We start from the raw sequence: 19113 nt of genomic DNA on the forward strand, positions 1-19113 counted from the left end.
CGTTTTTTTTTTTTTTTGCGCTATAAACAAAAATAGAGCAACAATTTTGAAAAAAACGCATTATTTTTTACATTTTGTTATAATAAATATCCCTCAAAAATATATAAAAAAACATTTTTTCCCCTCAGTTTAGGCCGATACGTATTCTTCTACATATTTTTGGTAAAAAAAAAAAAAAAAATCGCAATAAGCATTTATTGATTGGCTTGCGCAAAAGTTATAGCGTTTACAAAATAGGGGATAGTTTTATGGCATTTTTATTATTAATTTTTTTTTTACTAGTAATGGCGGCGATCAGCGATTTTTTATTGTGACTGCGACATTATGGCGGACACATCGGACATTTTTGACACATTTTTGGGACCATTGTCATTTATACAGTAATCACTGCTATATAAATGCAGTGATTCCTGTGTAAATGACACTGGCAGTGAAGGGGTTAACCAGTGGGTGGCAGTGTAGGGGTTAAGTGTTCCTAGAGGCGTGTTACTAACGCTTGGGGGGCTGGGCTTTGTTTTAGTGAACACTGATCTCTGCTCCAATCACATGGAGCAGAGATCAGCGTCACTTGTTGCTAGGCAGAACTGGGAGATGCTGTTTACAACGGCATCTCCCAGTTCAGCTGCCCCGTGAGAGGATCGCGGGTATGCCCGCGGCGATCGAGTCCGCGGGACCCGCGACCGGACTCACGGGGGTCCTGACCGGCACGCGAGCAGGGCGGCATTTAAAATTGGACGTACCTGTACGCCAATATGCCTGCCCGTGCCATTCTGCCGACATACATCGGCGTGCGCCAGTCAGGAAGTGGTTAAACCTACACGGATTAGGAGATATTTACAAAAGGACAGGCACCGCTGTCTATGGCGCATGCGCCGTAGACAGCGGCGCGCAGGAGCACTGGGCAGGCCGCAGATCACTGCGATATGCCGCCCGTGTCGGCTCCCTTGCGCATGCACGGGAGCGACGTCATCGCGGCTCCGGCGAATCATAGCGCCAGAGCAGCGAGACCCGGAAGTCACTCCGGGATACATGGCAGCGGCGAAGATGAAGACGGAGGACCGCTTCGGGGGCTTCGTTCTCAGGTAAGTTGTTCATAATGAGCTAGTATGTTATGCATACTAGCTCATTATGCCTTTGCCTTGCAGGTTGCATTTTTTATTTTTATTTTTACTTCCTCTTTAATGGCACCTTTACATTTGCAGTTGGAGGACAGGCTGTGTTTTTACCACCATCCTTAAACTGCAAAGGCAGTCAGATGGAGACGTACATTTTTAGACCCATTTTTTAGAGATACAGGAAGGGCTGCCACATGTGTGAACTTAGCCCAACTTCCACATGTGTAAACCATGCCCAACTTTATCCTAATCCCTAATGCCCCGTACACACGAGTGGACTTTTCGACATCTAAAGTCCGACGGACTGAGTCCGTCAGACTATTCGATCGTGTGTGGGCTGCAACGGACTTTAGCTTCGCTAAAGTCTGACGGACTTTAGAATACGGAACATGCTTCAAATTTTCCCGACGGAACTCCGCCGGACCCGGTCCCTTCGAAAAATTCGCTCGTGTGTGCTACTCCGACGGACTAAAACCGACGCTAGGGCAGCTATTGGCTACTGGCTATGAACTTCCTTAGTCGAATCCAGTCGTACGTCATCATGTTCGAATCCGTCGGAGTTTAGTGTGATTGTGTGTGGCCAAGTCCGCTCGGTCGAAAAGTCCGCCAGAACTCTGTCGGAACTCCGGCAGAACTCCGTTGGAAGTCTGTCAGACTTAATCCCTCTCGTGTGTACGCGGCATAACACTGCCCCTAACCCCTTACTTTAAAGCCCATCTCCGGGGGGAAAAAAAATGTTCCTTTGCAGTGGGGCTGTTCCCGCACTGCAAGGGTTAAGTGTTCGTTTTCGTCCAGGGAAGCGGAGAACAGAGAAATACTTACCTGATCCTCCCCGCACAAGACCCACTCCTGTCCCCCGCGGTCTATCGATCCTGAGAGGTGGATCGTTCCCGAGTTCATCAAGCTCCATAGACTCGCTCTGAATGTAAGGACATCTAGAATTATCCATTATTGGATTGCGGGGGAGCGCCGTATGCCAGTGGAATCGGAGGATCGGGTGAGTATAATTCTCTCTCTTCTCACCTGGACAAAACGAGCCGTTAACCCTTGCAGTTCTTGTACAGCCCCACTAGAAGGTAAAACTTTTTTTTTTTCCAAATCCCTAACCTCGGACACTATTTCTAACTGTACCTAATCACTAACCCCTTTCTCTATCCCCTGACCCTGATTTAACCTCCCTGGCGGTATGATTATTTCAGATTTTAGGTGCTGAAAGCGGTACAATTATTTTGCGTGGAAATTTGGCGTTTTATATTGTAGGCCTGCAATTCTTATGCCGCGTACACACGATCAGACTATCCGGCGGACTTAGTCTGGCGGACAAACCGCCGGACTGTCCGAACGAGCGGACCTGCCCACACACGGGACTTTTCCAGCAGACAAGGTCCGCTGGACTATCCGCCATACTTTTGAAATGAACGGACTCGCCCACACACACACGGAGGAAAGTACGTTCATTTTGAACGTGGCTCCAGGTAGCCAGGACTAGCGAAGGAAGCGTCGCTGGCCCCGTCACCTGGTATGGACTTAAAGGGGAAGCCCTACGCCAAAAGAACAGAGTGAGGGTCCCCCCCTAGGTCCATATCAGACCCTTATCCGAGCACGCTACCCGGCTGGTCAGGAAAGGGGGTGGGGACGATCGAGCGCCCCCCCCTCCTGAGCCGTACCAGGCCGCGTGCCCTCAACATGGGGTGGTGCTTTGGGGAAGGGGGCCGCACGGCCCCCCAACCCTAAAGCACCTTGTCCCCATGTTGATGAGGACAAGGGCCTCTTCCCGACAACCCTGGCCGTTGGTTGTCGGAGTCTGCGGGCGGGGGGCTTATTGGAATCCGGGAGCCCCCTTTAATAAGGGGGCCCTTGGATCCCGGCCCCCCCCACCCTATGTGAATGAGTACGGGGTACAATGTACCCCTACCCATTCACCTGTGAAAAGAAAAAAAAACACAACACACAAGGGTTAAAATAGTTTATTGCACAGCTCCGGGGGTCTTCTTCGGTCTTCGGGGGTCTTCTCGCCGGACTCCTCCGCTATCTTCTGCTAGCTCTTTTACTAGCGGAGGAGCCCAGCTTTCTTCTTCGCCGCCGCCCCCTTCTTCCGACTTCGGGGGTCTTTCCCCCTCTTCGGGGGTCTTGTCCCCCTCTTCGGTTCTTCTTGCCTTCTTCCAGCTCTTTTACAAGCGGTGGCCCGGTCTTCTGTCGCCGCTCTCGTCGCTGTCGCCGTCTTCTGGACTTTTCCACCACATTGTTTGATCGTGTGTACACGGCTTTAGGAATAACTCACTTAAATGTGTCCAAAACAGAGTCTAGCAGACATCCCGGGTATGATAAAGTTTGAAAAACAAAATCATAAATTATAATATAATAAATAACTATAAATAATTATGCCAAATAATAATATAAAAATAATAAAAAATTATTCAATAATGTAATCAAATCAAAAACACAGAAATTTGCTGAGTTGCAGAATTGTCGCTGTCGTTACTTTACAGTATTTGATGACGGATCTCCCCACAAATCGCTATCCCTCAATCCTGCGAGTGATTCTAATTTATTATCGCTGTTTTCTAGCTGGTCTAAAATCACTTTTGATGTAAAGGGACAGTTTTGGTTGCTATGGGCAATCTCCAGTTTCCAGGCAGAAAGAACAGTTTTTATATTATAAAACTGCATGCAGGACACTGGGCTGACCACTAGGGACAGAGGGGATGTGAAATAATTTCACACAGTAATTTAATCTGTAAGATTACATTATACTGCATGTAATGTGTGTGTTTCACTTTTTGAATTTGGCGCCGTTCTCCGTCCCCGTGCGTCGCAACGCTCGCAGGGAACAGAGCTCGGCTCCGTGATAGATCGAGCGGAGGACGAGCCGCTCACAGTGCGGGGGGACATCGCTGGATCCCGGGAATAAGGTAAGCACACTCATCCTGGATCCGATTCCGATTCCCGATTCTGGCTCGGGGTTACCACTAATGGTACTGAATTTTCACCCCAAGCCAGACTCGGGAATACCGCCAGGGGGGTTAAACCCCTGACTCTACCCCTAAAACCCAATCAGGGCTTATACTGCTGGTGCCACTGAATGTGGCATTGCTCAGTTATTGGCACCAAATTCAAGAGCTCCACCCAGGGCAGCCATCAGAAATTTTTGGGCCCCTTACACAGCTTTAGGCCTGCCCCCCCCCCCCCCCCCAGTCTGACTACAGGCCATCCTACCGAATCCTCACACTGACCATCTCACCTGTACGCACTCAGCCCCCCTCAATCCTGTATATATGTCAGCTCCTCACACCTGTGTATATATATATATGTCACCCACACACACCCACACCTGTATATATTATATATCAGCCCCTCACATACACACGGTGCTGTGTTTTGGCCTCTGCCAAATAAGGGACCTCGCACAACCACCAGGGACCCTACACAACCACCCAGGACCCCGCAAGCCACCAGGGATCCCGCACAACCACCAGGGACCCTATACAACCACCCAGGACCCCGTACAGCCACCAGGGAACCTGCACAGGGACCCCGCACAACCACCAGGGACCCCGCACAACCACCAGGGACCCCGCACAACCACCAGGGACCCCGCACAACCACCAGGGACCCCGCACAACTACCAGGGACCCTGCACAGCCACCAGGGACCCCGTAAAGCCACCAGGGACCCCTCACAACCACCAGGGACCCCTCACAACCACCAGGGACCCCGTACAGCCACCAGGGACCCCGTACAGCCACCAGGGACCCCGTACAGCCACCAGGGACCCTACACAACCACCCAGGAACCTGTACAGTCAACAGGGACCCTACACAACCACCCAGAACCCCGCAAGCCACCAGGGATCCCGCACAACCGCCAGGGACCCTACACAACCACCCAGGACCCCGTACAGCCACAGGGACCCTGCACAGGGACCCTGCACAACCACCAGGGACCCCGCACAACACCAGGGACCCTGCACAACTACCAGGACCCTACACAACCACCCAGGACCCCGTACAGCCACCAGGGACTCTATGCAACCACTCTGGACCCCGCACAGCCGCCAGGGACCCCACACAACCACCAGGGACCCCGCACAGCCGCCAGGGACCCCACAAGCCACCAGGGACCCTGCACAACCGCCAGGGACCCCGCACAGCCGCCAGGGACCCCGCACAGCCGCCAGGGACCCCGCACAGCCGCCAGGGACCCCAAATAACCATTTGAGAAGAAAGGGGTGGGACAATTTTAGATGGAGGGGCGCCTGATTTCATTCTTACCTGGGGCAGCACAACATCAAAAATACACCACTGCATACACATATCTGTACACACAAAAGGCTCTGGCCTCGGCCGAACAAGGGACCCCGCACAACCACCAGGGACCCTACACAACCACTCAGGACCTCGCACAGCCACCAGAGACCCCCCACAACCACCCGGGAACCTGCACAACTACCAGGGACCCTGCACAACCCGCCAGAGGTCCTACACAACCACCAGAGACTCTACACAAACACCAGGGACCCTGCAGAACCACCAGGGACCCTGCACAACCACTAGGGACCCCGCAAGCCACCAGGGACCCCGTACAGCCACCAGGGACCCCGTACAGCCACCAGGGACCCTGCACAACCACCAGGGACCCCACACAACCACCAGGGACCCACACAACCACCAGGGACCTTGCACAGGGACCCTGCACAACCACCAGGACCCACACACCACCAGGGACCTTGCACAACTACCAGGGACCCTACACAACCACCCAGGACCCCGTACAGCCACCAGGGACTCTACGCAACCAACCAGGACCCCGTACAGCCACCAGAGACCCCGCCAACCACCAGGGACTCTACACAACCACCCAGGACCCGTACAATCAACAGGGACACCGCACAGCCGCCAGGGACCCCACACAACCACCAGGGACCCCGCACAACCACCAGGGACCCCGCACAACCACCAGGGACCCCGCACAACCACCAGGGATCCCGCACAACCATCAGGGACCCTGCACAGCCACCAGGGACCCCGAATAACCATTTGAGAAGGAAGGGGTGGGACAATTTTAGCTGGAGGGGGCTCCTGATTTCATTCTTACCTGGGGCAGCACAACATCAAAAATACACCACTGCATACACATATCTGTACACCACAAAAGGCTCTGGCCCCTCTCTGTACACCAGCAGCCCCCTCCCTTTCCTTCACAGCCCCTACTTGTAAATAAGGTCTTCCTACCTAGTCCCAGGTCATTTTCATAAAGCTGACATGTTGCTGAGAAGCGCAGTACAGATCACACCAACAGTGAACATACACATAGTAGCCAGAGGTGGCAGTAAAGAGCTCGATGTCGGAGCTCAGTGTCGGTGACACCAGAAGCTGGGAGATGGTTTGTGTGATGCACAGCGTGGCTCCACCCACCCACCCGTCCTGCCTTCTTCTGGCCTGGTCGGCCCTCAGGCTCCTCGGGCCCCTTACACCTGTGATGGCTGTACCCCCCTGATTGCGGCCCTAGCTCCACCAGAACACTGGCAGAATTGACACATGGCACCCAGGGCAACAGCTCTCCAAACTGGGTTAACTTGATGATAAACAAATTAGTACATGAGAAATAACTTTCACTTTATCAGATCAAGGCACTTGTTTTATTATCTCCGGTGGCGGCCCATCCATAGGGGCACACGAGCACCCCCCCCCCCCATCCATGTGCCTGGCCCTCTAATCTACATGAAGGGCACTGGATGTATGTGTTCCAATGGTGGGGAGGGAGGGGGTTTGAAGCACGTGATTAGAGCCAGAGGCTCTAATAGGCTTCAAAAAGGGTGGGCTCGGAGCGCAGTGCACTGCAGTGTGTGACAATAGCAAATGAATATTTGTATTTTCACACCGATGCTCCTCCCGCACAATCAGGAAGCAAGTCACTTGATTGGCTAAAGGACAGGCGATCCTATTGGACACCTAGGAGGAGGAGGATGGCTTCCAGCGCTGCTCCCAGCCTCTGACGCCATCGTGGCGTGCCACCTGTCCGTACCGGCCGGTCAGACTCAGTCTGTGGATTAACCCCTACCTTCAGGGTCAACAGCGGCCTCGACGTTGTATACTGCAGCAGACGTCCTCACCAATGGGGTGCCAGCTTTTTCCAGCCATCCTTCCTCCTGCACCTCATGTTAGCTGCACGGCAGGGCTTCCCACAAGTGTCTTCCATGCCTGTATTGGTTCAGCTGACCCCCCTGGATGGAGTGATCTTGACCCGGGCAGACCGCTTCCTTCTCCTCTTCAGCAGCGTTCCCTGTATAGTATGTGGAGCCCTCCTTGTTGTTTTATGACATTGGGATGATGTGATATTTTTCAGTTTTACTGACCAGTCCTGTTTTTTTCTGACTGCTTTCATTACTTTTTAACCGCTTGCCGACCGCGCGCCATCTGGCAGCGGCACAATGGCTCCCCTGCGCAAATCGCCGTAGCTGGACGGCGGCTGCTTTGAGGGGTAACGGGGGCACGCGCACACCTGCCGCGTCACTGAAGAGCCGATGTGCGTACCCATCAGGTCCGCTGGGCACCCGAGATCACGCCTCACAGAGCCACAACACGGATGTGTATGCGCGTAAACACAAACACATCCACGTCTGTTCAGGGGGAGAGGAGACCGGTCGTGTGTTCCTAGTATACGGGAACAACGATCGGTCTCCTCCCCTAGTCATTCCCCCCCCCCCCCCACAGTTAGAACACGCTGAGGGAACACATTTGACCCCTTGATCGCCCCCCTAGTGTTAAACCCTTCCCTGACAGTGATATGTATACATTAATCTGTGCATTTTTTTAGCACTGATCGCTGTATAAATGACAATGGTCCCAAAAAAGTGTCAAAAGTGTCCGATTTGTCCGCCGCAAAATCACAGTCCCGATAAAAATCGCAGATCGCCGCCATTGATAGTAAAAAAATAAATAAATAATAAAAATGACATAGACACTATAACTTTTGCGCAAACCAATCAATATACGCTTATTGCGATTTTTTTTCATTTATTTTGTTACCAAAAAAATGTAGAAGAATATATATCAGCCTAAACTGAGAAAGACATTTTTTTTTTGTTTTTAAATTTAGATATTTATTATAGCAAAAAGTAAAAAATAGTGTTGTTTTTTTTTCCGAAATTGACGCTTTTCGTTTATAACGCAAAAAATAAAAAAAAAACGCAGCGGTGATCAAATACCACCAAAAGAAAGCTCTATTTGTGGGGAAAAAAGAAAGGACGTCAATTTTGTTTGGGTACAACGTGGCACGACCACGCGCAATTGTCAGTTAAAGCGACGCAGTGCCGAATCGCAAGAACTGGCCCGGTCAGGAAGAAGGGGGGGAGGGGGGGTAAATCCTTCCGGGGTCGGCTGAAGTGGTTAACCACTTGAGATCCGCGCTATAGCCGAATGATGGCTACAGCGCGGATCTCCTTTGCCGGGACTACGTCTATTGACGTCGTCCCGTGCACGAGCGGCCTGCGCGCCCCCTGAGGGGCGCTCGCGGCGCGCTCTGTGATCGGCGAGTCTATGAGACTCGCCTGATCACTGATCCGAGCAAGGGGTCGATCCCGACCCCTTATCACGTGATCAGCTGTCAGCCAATGACTGCTGATCATGTGATGCAACGGAGCCGGTAATCGGCTATTATTCCTCCTCGCCCTGACAGCGATCACCGGCGGCCGTGAGAGGGACTTCAGTCCCGATCACGGCCAGCCCTGCCAGTGCCCACCTGCCCCCTGCCAGTGCCACCTTAATAAAACATAAGTGCCCCCCGTCAGTGCCACCCAGCAGTGCCCACAGTGCCACCCAGCAGTGCCACCCAGCAGTGCCACCCAGCAGTGCCCACAATCTGCCTCAACAACGGTGCTGCACCCCAGTGCCACATATCCGTGCCCATCAGTGTCATCTACCAGTGCCCAGCAGTGCCCAGCAGTGCCGCCAATCAGTGCCCAGCAGTGCCACCTATCAGAGCCACCTATCAGTGGTACCTATCAGTGCCCCTTAGTGCCACCCATCCGTGCCACCCATCCGTGCCCATCAGTGCCGCCTTATCTGTGTCCATCAGTACTGCCTTATCTGTGCCTATCGGTGCTACCTTATCTGTGCCTATTAGTGCTGCCTTAACTATGCCTATCAGTTCCCACCAGTGCAGCCTATCAGTGCCGCCTCATCCGCGCACTTCAATGAAGGAGAAAAATGACCTGTTTGCAAAATTTTATAACAAACTATTAAACATGATTTTTTTTTTTTTTTTGCATCTTTTTATGTTTGTTTAGCAAAAAATAAAACTCCGAGCTGTAATTAAATACCACCAAAAGAAAGATCTATTTATGGGAAAAAAATGATAAAAATGTCATTTGGGTACAGTGTTGTATGCCCGCGCAATTGTCATTCAAAGTGCATCAGCGCTGAAAGCTGAAAATTGGTCTGGGCAGGAGGGGGGTTTAAGTGCCCAGTAAGCAAGTGGTTAATAAGCTTCAAAAGTTTACACGCAATCTGATGACTGCAGTTCCTTCGGAGTCACCTGTCTGACCCTGTGGGACTACAAGTAACAGCCAGCTTATTCAACGCCGCGTAGTTTTGGCTGCATAGACTGACATCCCCAAGAGCGCTACAAATTGAGGATTTTTGTTTTTTTTGTTGTTTAGGAGGAGGAGATGCGATGGAAGCCGCCAACTATTGGACCGCTGCCCGCTCACAATCTGCATTGGGTAAGTGAGGGGCTGGATGACTGACCAATCGCCCGTGGGGGGGTGGGGGGGTTTGTTGGCCACCCCCACCCCAAAAAAAAATAAAAAACACCAGCCCCCTCCGATTGTCACCTTTTATTGTCACCATCTTCACTCTGTCCTTATCATTTTTTTTCTTTCTCCAGTGCTGAGTGAAGAAGACTCCGACTAATTTCAATTTTAACTGCGCAAGGAATTTTGGATACCAGTCCCGCCTGGGTTAGATGAAAGTCCCCCGAGATCTCCCGTACAATCGTCACATTGTTATTTTCCCTGTTTTTCTTTCATCTACTGAATGTTATATTTTCTAATAGGGATCTCTTTAATAATTTAATTGCATAGATAAATTAACCGCTTACAGCCCCGGACCATTTTGCTGGTGAAAGACCAGACCACTTTTTTGCGATTCGGCGCTGCGTCGCTTTAACTGACAATTGCGCGGTCGTGGCGACGTGGCTCCCAAACAAAATTGACGTCCTTTTTTTCCCCCCACAAATAGAGCTTTCTTTCGGTGGTATTTGATCACCTCTGCGGTTTTTATTTTTTGCGCTATAAACAAAAATAGAGCGACAATTTTGAAAAAAAACGCATTATTTTTTTACTTTTTGTTATAATAAATATCCCCCAAAAATATATATATAAAAAAAAAATTTCCCTCAGTTTAGGCTGATACGTATTCTTCTATATATTTTTCGTTAAAAAAAAAATCGCAATAAGCGATTATTGATTGGTTTGCGCAAAAGTTATAGCGTTTACAAAATAGGGGATAGTTTTATGGCATTTTTATTAATAATTTTTTATTATTTATTTTTTTACTAGTAATGGCGGCGATCAGCGATTTTTATTGTGACTGCGACATTGTGGCGGACACATCGGACATTTTTGACACATTTTTGGGACCATTGTCATTTATACAGCAATCATTGCTATACAAATGCACTGATTCCTGTGTAAATGACACTGGCAGTGAAGGGGTTAACCAGTGGGTGGCAGTGTAGGGGTTAAGTGTTCCTAGGGGTGTGTTACTAACTGTGGGGGGGGGGGTTGGGCTTTCATTTAGTGAACACTGATCTCTGCTCCAATCACATGGAGCAGAGATCAGCGTCACTAGTTGCTAGGCAGAATGGAGAAATGCTGTTTACACGGCATTTCCTCCATTCAGCCGTCCCGTGAGACGATCGCGGGTATGCCCGCGGCGATCGAGTCCGCGGGACCCGCGACCGGACTCACGGGGGTCCCGACCGGCACGCGAGCGCGCCGGCGGCGGCGCACTCGCGATGGCAGGGCAGCATTAAAGATTGGACGTACATGTACGCCAATATGCCTGCCCGTGCCACTCTGCCGACGTACATCGATGTGTGCCGGTCGGGAACCGGTTAAGGAGCTGTACTCCAGACAGTTATATCTATGAAAAAAAAAAAAAAAAAAAAACTCTTAAAGACGTACATATTTAATCCAGAACGAATTGCTGTATACCTCCATTAATTGTCAGTTTTTAGTACATAGGCCTCGTTCACGTGGACTGTGTGAATGGGACTGCCTGCATGGGGAAGCGTGGAACATCTGTCGCAGGTGACCCTCGACCAGTGCTCATTTTGACATCAATTTTCGATGTAGTTCTAGTCTAATGCCCCCCGTACACACGATCGGAAATTCCGCCAGCAAAAGACCCGATGAGAGCTTTTGGTCTAGGAAAAGGCGACCGTGCGTAGGCTCCATCGGACTTTTGCTGGCAGAATTCCCTGCCGGCAAAAGATTGAGAGCCGGTTCTCTATTTTTCGGTCAGAAAAAGTTCCTATCCGAAAATGCGATCGTCTGAAAAGTGCCTCTCAAGCCACCCCAGTGTGAAAGCCTGAGTGGTTTTTTACACATTGGGGGGGCGGGGCGCTTGCAGGACAGGAAAAAAAGTCCTGCAAGCATCATCTTTGGGGTGGTGTGGGAGCGGTGAATACACCGCTCCTAAACCGCCCCCTGCCATTTGAAATCAATGGCCAGCGCTGCCAAAGCGCCCCGCTAGCACCCAAAAAACGCCACTCAAACGACGGTAAAGCACAGCTAAAACAGTGGCGCTTTACCGTCAACGCAGCCAGCACCCCAGTGTGAAAGCAGACTCACTCATAGTTTTTTTTTTCACTAAAATGTCATTTTAGTTTTAGTAGTTTGTTGTTATTCATCTGTTTTTATTTATTTTTTTGGTCATATTTTAGTCATCTGAATTGTTTTAGTATTAGTCGAATTGTAGTCAACTGAAATAGCATTAATTTAGTTGGCGAATATATTTTTGTGGACTAAGATAACACTGACCCTCACACAGGTGTATGTCGTAGTAGTACGTCTATGTGAACGAGGCCTTATGGTGTTCTGGATCAAACATAAGCCGGAGGTCTGTGCTGATACAGTTTATTCAGTACAATATACAGCATAATATTCTCCATATATATCCTGAAAAATGAATTATTTTGCACCTACTACCCTGTTTCCCCTAAAATAAGACCTAGCGTGATTGTCGGTGTTGGCTGAAATATAAGCCCTACCCCCCAAAAAAGCCCTACTCTGTTTCCCTTAAAATAAGGCTTACCCTGAAAATAAGACCTACAAGGACTTTAACTAGGGCTTATTTGGGGGGTGGGGCTTATATTGCAACCATCACCGACAATCACGCTGGGTCTTATTTTAGGGGAAACGGTATATATATATATTTTTCAGAGCCCCTTTGTGTATTCAGGTGATATTTTGTAATTGGTTTACTGGGTTAGGGCTGTATCTTGACTATCTATATTTGTATGGCATTAATAATTAATTAATTGAAAGCATTAAAAATATTGATGGAAGTGGCTGTGTCTTGTCTTGTGGAATCTGTATAATAGGGATAATGCAGCTGCAATACACATGCAAGGGGATTTGCATCATCACTGGCCATTAGGGTTGCCACCTGTCCAGGATTCACCCGGACAGTTCGGGTTTTGAATCATGTGCCCAGGTTTCAGTCGACCCCGAAACCCGGACACATTATTCAGACCAGGTTGTGGCTTCCCAAATAAACGAGATAGCCATACACAAATCTGTTCCCGCTCTCGGGCGGCTGTTTGGGGGCAGGTTTGGCATCGCTGAAGGGTGGGGTGATGATGTTAGCAAGAGCAATTTGGCCACACCCACTGGCACGCTCTGTGCGCTACATTACTACTCCCCCCTTGGGGCACCCAAATGTGTCCCAGGTCTTTTATAATCCTATAGTGCTGGGATATGCAATTAGCGGACCTCCAGCTGTTGCAGAACTACAAGTCCCATAAGGCATAGCAAGACTCTGAGAGCCACAAGCATGACACCCTGAGGCAGAGGCATGATGGGACTTGTAGTTTTGCAACAGCTGGAGGTCTGCTAATTGCATATCCCTGCTATAGTGTTTACTGCAAAAATAAATAAGAAATTGCCCTGTGCCGCTAAAGTGTTCGGGTTTGGCTTGAAGAAAAGGTGGTAACCCTGCTGGCCATCCAGCGGCTTAAGAAGGAAGACGCCAGATGCAGAAGAATTGTAAAAATGGCAGCAGACAGGAAGTACGGAAACTGTCACTGCTGTGCAAAGGTAAGCTAAGGAAAAAGTATATTATAGCAAGTTTTCCTGTGTCCCCCAGCTATCTCCTCCGTCAATATGTAGCGCACTACCCCCCTTGGGAGCTGCTGAATTGTTCATTTTCCCAATGGCTATCCCAGACACTCAGGACTACCCTTCCCTCTGACACCTCGGGTTCCATACTCACAGTAAAACAATCACACTCTATTGTAAGTCAATATTAGAACAAGTTTACTGGAAGATATTTGAACAATTAAACACAAGAACAATGATGGACACAATACTGAGGCAGATAATTGTGAAAGGCTATCACACAGGGGTTACCTGAACGGCCCCTACAGGCGTGTCTCCAAGTGGGACTAATGCTCAGGCGGCAAGATCTCAGCACTGGGCACCTTCCCACTTCCAGCACAGCCGTGCAGACACTAAAAAAATCTGTATTGTCCCACACAATGTTAACCATACAATATAATACAGTGCAATTACTCAAAACTCCCCCTGTGGAAAAAAAATGCAGTTACCGGTGTGGAGCGACAACACTGCAAGGCCTTGCAGTAAAGGATAAAGTCTTTTGTCTTCTTTCTTCTGCTAGCTATTATACTGCAATGTTTGTAATCCAAGGGTTTAATAAACAAAGAAGTAACATAAACTGATGATTGAGAACAATTGAGTACAGTAAATGTTGATGGTGAACTGTGTCAAATGCTTTTGAAAAATCCAGATACACCACGTCACGGGCCTTCCTTTATCCAGATACACCACGTCTACGGGCCTTCCTTTATCTAGATACACCACGTTTATGGACCTTCCTTTATCTAGATACACCACGTCTAGGGGCCTTGCTTTATCCAGATACACCACATCTACGGACCTTCCTTTATCCAGATACACTATGTCTACGGGCCTTCCTTTATCCAGATACACCACGTCTACGGACCTTCCTTTATCCAGATACACCACGTCTACGGGCCTTCCTTTATCCAGATACACCATGTCTACAGACCTTCCTTTATCTAGATACACCATGTCTATGGGCCTTCCTTTATCTAGATACACCACGTCTACGGGCCTTCCTTTATCCAGATACACCATGTCTAGGGGCCTTCCTTTATCCAGATACACCACATCTACGGACCTTCCTTTATCCAGATACACCATGTCTACGGGCCTTCCTTTATCCAGATACACCACATCTACGGGCCGTCCTTTATCCAGATACACCACGTCTACGGACCTTCCTTTATCCAGATACACCACGTCTACGGGCCTTCCTTTATCTAGATACACCACGTCTACGGACCTTCCTTTATCCAGATACACCACGTCTACGGACCTTCCTTTATCCAGATACACCACGTCTACGGGCCTTCCTTTATCCAGATACACCACGTCTACGGGCCTTCCTTTATCCAGATACACCACGTCTACGGGCCTTCCTTTATCTAGATTAGGGATGAGCCGAAAACCCCCCGGTTCGGTTCGCACCAGAACTTTCGAACGGACCCCAAATTCGTACGAACGTTAGAACCCCATTGAAGTCCATGGGACTCGAACGTTTGAAATTAAAAGTGCTAATTTTAACGGCTAATATGCAAGATACTGTCCTAAAAAGGGTTTGGGGACCTGGCTTCTGCCCCAGGGGACATGGGTCAATGCCTAAAATGTTTTTAAAAATGGCCGTTTTGGCGGGAGCACTGATTTTAATGACGATTAAAGTGGAAAAAAAAAGTGAAATATTCCTTTAAATATGGTGCCTGTGGGGTGTCTGTAGTATGCCTGTGAAGTGCCACGTGTTTCCTGTGTTTAGAACAGTCCCTGCACAAAATGACATTTAACGGAAATAACGTGATTTAAAGCTGCTTGCGGTTTTAATGTTATATCTGGTTCCTGCAATATGGTTGAAAATCATTGAGAACAATGGCATGGGTAGCCCTCCCTGCCCATTACCAGCCCCTTTGGGTCTTGTACGCATATTAAGGGGAACCCCCTGCCCATATTAAAAAAAAAAGGAAATACGTGTGGCCCCCAGGCCCTATATACTCAGAACAGCAGTATACAGGCGGTGCAAACAAGACAGGGACTGTGTAGGTTTGTTGTGTTAAGTTGAATCTGTTTGTAATTTTCAACTGGTACATTTTTAAAGTGTAGCTCCAGTCAAAAAAACTATTTTTAAGCTTTTTGGAAAACATAGGGAAGGGTTATCACCCCTGTATAATTTGTTTTGTCGTCCATCTTTTTTCATCTCACTTGCTGTTGTCTCCTTCCGTTTGCAAGTAGGAGATGTTTGTAAGTTGGATGTTTGAAAGTAGGGGCCTGCCCTATATGCTCTGCAGAAATGGCAGAACAAGGTGTTGGTTTTGCCACAACATTGTAAGCCCTCAAAGTGACTCTTGGTGGGTGCTGGAGCACCCTGCTGTGAACGATTATATCAAGAATTGTAATTACATGCCATTGTTGAACAGTGGTAGAAAAATTGACCTTTGGTGGTTGTGGTGCTGGTGCCACAACACTATAAGTCCTCACCGTTACTCTGGGTGGGCACAGGAAGGGGCCCTCCTGTGAAATATTATATCAAGAATTGTAATTACATGTCCCTGTTAAACAGGGGCAGAAAAATTGGGCCTTAGGCACTGGTGCTGGTGCCACGACACTGCAACCTCTCCCATATACTCTAGTTTTATTGCAGGAATTAGCCCTGCTGCAAAGCATTGCATCAAAAATTGTAATTAAATGCCCCTGTTAAACAGGGGCAGAAAAATTGGGCTGATGGCATCACCCAGAACCAGAAATGTTCTTCCAACATATCAGCGGAGGAGGAAGAGGATAGACAATCAACATAACAGGACAGTCACTCAGCATCAGCATAGGCAGTCTTGAAGGGATGTGATATTTAAAAAAAAAAAATATTCGGTTACATCAGCTTCAGGTGCTTGGTAGCTGTGGGTGATCCAAGACTGATTCATCTTGATGAAGGTCAGTCGATCAACTGATTCGGTGGACAGGCGCACCCTGTGATCGGTAACAAAGCCACCAGCAGCACTGAAGGTGCGTTCCGAAAGAACGCTGGATGCAGGACAGGCCAGTAGCTCAATTGCATACTGTGCAAGCTCTGGCCAGTGATCCATCCTCAAGACCCAGTAAGCCAGAGGATTTTCGGTGGGAAATGTGTCCAAGTCTGACCTTGCCCCTAGGTATTCCTGCACCATGTAAATCAGACGCTGGAGATGGTTGCTGGAACGGATCATACCTTGGGGCTGCGGACTAAAAAAGTGTCTGAACGCATCAGTCAGAGGGCCACCTTCTCCACCGCTCCTTCTGACCGATGCCTCACCAACACGTTGTCCAGGACCAGGAGTTTGTAACCTCCCAGTCTCTGGGAACGCGTTGCACAGACCTTTCTGCAAGGCCTCCCAGAGATGTCTCATCCTCTGCTCCCTCTGCGATGGCAAGATAAGGTCGGAAACCTTACCCTTGTACCGTGGATCAAGGAGAGTGGCCAGCCAGTAATGGTCCCTCTCCTTGATCCGAAGAATACGAGGAGCCTTCCGCAAGCTTTGCAGGATCAGGGAGGCCATGTAGGTTAGCTGAGGCATTCGGTCCGGAGTCCTCTGGGTCACTAAGGGCAACATGATCCACAGCTACTTCCTCCCAGCCACATACAAGTCCACGTGTTTCTTGGGACTGTAAATCATCCCTACAAGACTGCTGCTGCTGATGCTGAGTGCCAGCCTCCACCTCCATGCTGACACAATCATCCTCCTCCTCCTCTTCCTCCTCCTCATCCTCTTCCTGTGTGATGGGTGGCACAGCAGGAACACTGTCTGGATAAAGGGGGCCTTGAGAGGCAAGGAAGTCCTCCTCTTCCTGCCTCTGTTCTGCCTCAAGTGCCCTGTCCATTATTCCACCCAGCGTATGCTCCAAGAGGTGGACAAGAGGTACAGTGTCACTGATGCATGCACTGTCACTGCTCACCATCCTTGTGGCCTCCTCAAACGGTGACAGGACAGTGCATGCATCCCTGATCATGCCCCACTGGCGTGGTGAGAAAAAACCAAGCTCCCCTGACCCTGTCCTGGTGCCATAATCGCACAGGTACTCATTGATGGCCCTCTGCTGCGTGTGCAGCCGCTGCAGCATGGCCAACGTTGAGTTCCACCTGGTGGGCATGTCACATATAAGGCGGTTCTTGGGCAGGTTCAACTCCTTTTGGAGCTCAGCCAGCCGAGCACAGGTATTAAATGATCGGCGGCAATGCACACAGACTTTCCTGGCCTGCTTCAGGACATCCTGTAAGCTCGGGTACCTGCCCAAGAACCGCTGCACCACCAGGTTAAGGACGTGAGCTACACAGGGCACATGGGTCAGTTGTCCCTGTCGGAGGGCGGAGAGGAGGTTGGTGCCATTGTCACAAACCACCATTCCTGGCTTAAGCTGGCGTGGCATCAACCACCTCTCTGCCTGCCCCTGCAGAGCTGACAAAACATCCGCCCCAGTGTGGCTCCTGTCCCCCAAACAAACCAGCGCAAGCACGGCATGGCATCGTTTTGCCTGCGTACTTGCATAGCCCCTGGAACGCCTACGGAGCACCGCTGGTTCTGAGGACAGAGCACTGGAAGAGGCCATGGAGGAAGAAGAAGAGGAGGGGGTGGAGGAGAGAGGTGTGTCACAACCAATAGTAGCATTTTGGAGGCGTGGTGGCGGAACAACCTCCAACACTACTGCACCTTATCCTGCATCCTTCCCAGCTGCCAGAAGAGTGACCCAATGGGCCGTGAAAGACAGGTAACGTCCCTGTCCATGCCTGCTGGACCATGAGTCAGCGGTAATATGCACCTTACCGCTGACCGCCCTGTCCAGCGAGGCAAGGACATTGCCTTCCACATGCTGGTAGAGAGCCGGAATCGCCTTTCCGTGAGAAAAAGTGGCGTTTGGGGACCTACCACTGAGGAACCGCACATTGTACAAACTCACGGAAGGGGGGCGAGTCTACCAACTGAAAAGGCAGCAGTTGAAGTGCTAGCAATTTAGCCAAGCTAGCATTCAAACGCGGGGCATGTGGATGGCTGGGAGTGAACTTCTTTCGCCGGTCCAGAAGCTGGGGCAGGAACATTTGCCTGCTATAATCGGACGTGGGTGTACTGCTAGCAGAGTTCCCGGAAGCACTTGGCTGTGACACACCTAATTCTATACCTTCATTCCTCTCAGAGCAGGTTTCAGAGAGGACTGAAGGTCTAGTGGGGTTGGAGATGCCAGCTGATGAGGAGCAAGGAGAAGTCCGCTTTGTTCTTTGGTGTGGGTCTTTGAGGTACGCTTGCCAACGAGCTGCATGGCAGGTCAACATATGTCTGGTCAAGCATGTGGTGCCCAAGCGGCTGATGTTTTGGCCACGCGAGATACGCTTGAGACATATGTTGCAAATAGCAGCGGTGCGATCTGATGCACTCGTCTCAAAAAAGGCCCACACCAAAGAACTTTTAGAATAACGCGCAGAGGAAGCGCTCTGCACAGGCGGAGCTCTGCGGTGTGATTCAGTCGGTGTGCTGCCCCTAAGCTGGCCCCCGGAGGGCATCCTGCCTCGTTGGACATGTGCCTCCTCTTCCTCCTCCTCCTCCTCTCTCCTACCAGGCACCCACGTGGAGTCAGTGCCCTCATCATCCCCTCCCTCTTCATCGCTGTAGCAAACCTGGC

At 49.9% G+C, this 19113-nt stretch overlaps 1 protein-coding gene across 1 annotated transcript in view; it reads left to right on the forward strand.

Annotated features, from left to right (window-relative positions):
• The window catches only part of LOC143975817 (uncharacterized), a 37088-nt gene extending 24411 nt beyond the window's left edge, over positions 1–12677 (forward strand). Inside the window, exons 3-4 of the mRNA XM_077478371.1 lie at positions 9775–9837; positions 10002–12677. Coding sequence (XP_077334497.1) covers positions 9775–9837; positions 10002–10007 — 69 coding nt within the window. The 3' untranslated portion in view covers positions 10008–12677. The remainder of the gene's footprint in view (positions 1–9774; positions 9838–10001) is intronic.
• The last annotated feature ends 6436 nt before the right edge of the window (positions 12678–19113 follow it).

Source organism: Lithobates pipiens, unplaced genomic scaffold (assembly GCF_037356315.1).
Source record: "Lithobates pipiens isolate NorthernLeopardFrog02 unplaced genomic scaffold, aLitPip1_a1.2 Scaffold_13, whole genome shotgun sequence".
In the NCBI taxonomy this organism is placed as follows: Eukaryota; Metazoa; Chordata; class Amphibia; order Anura; family Ranidae; genus Lithobates; species Lithobates pipiens.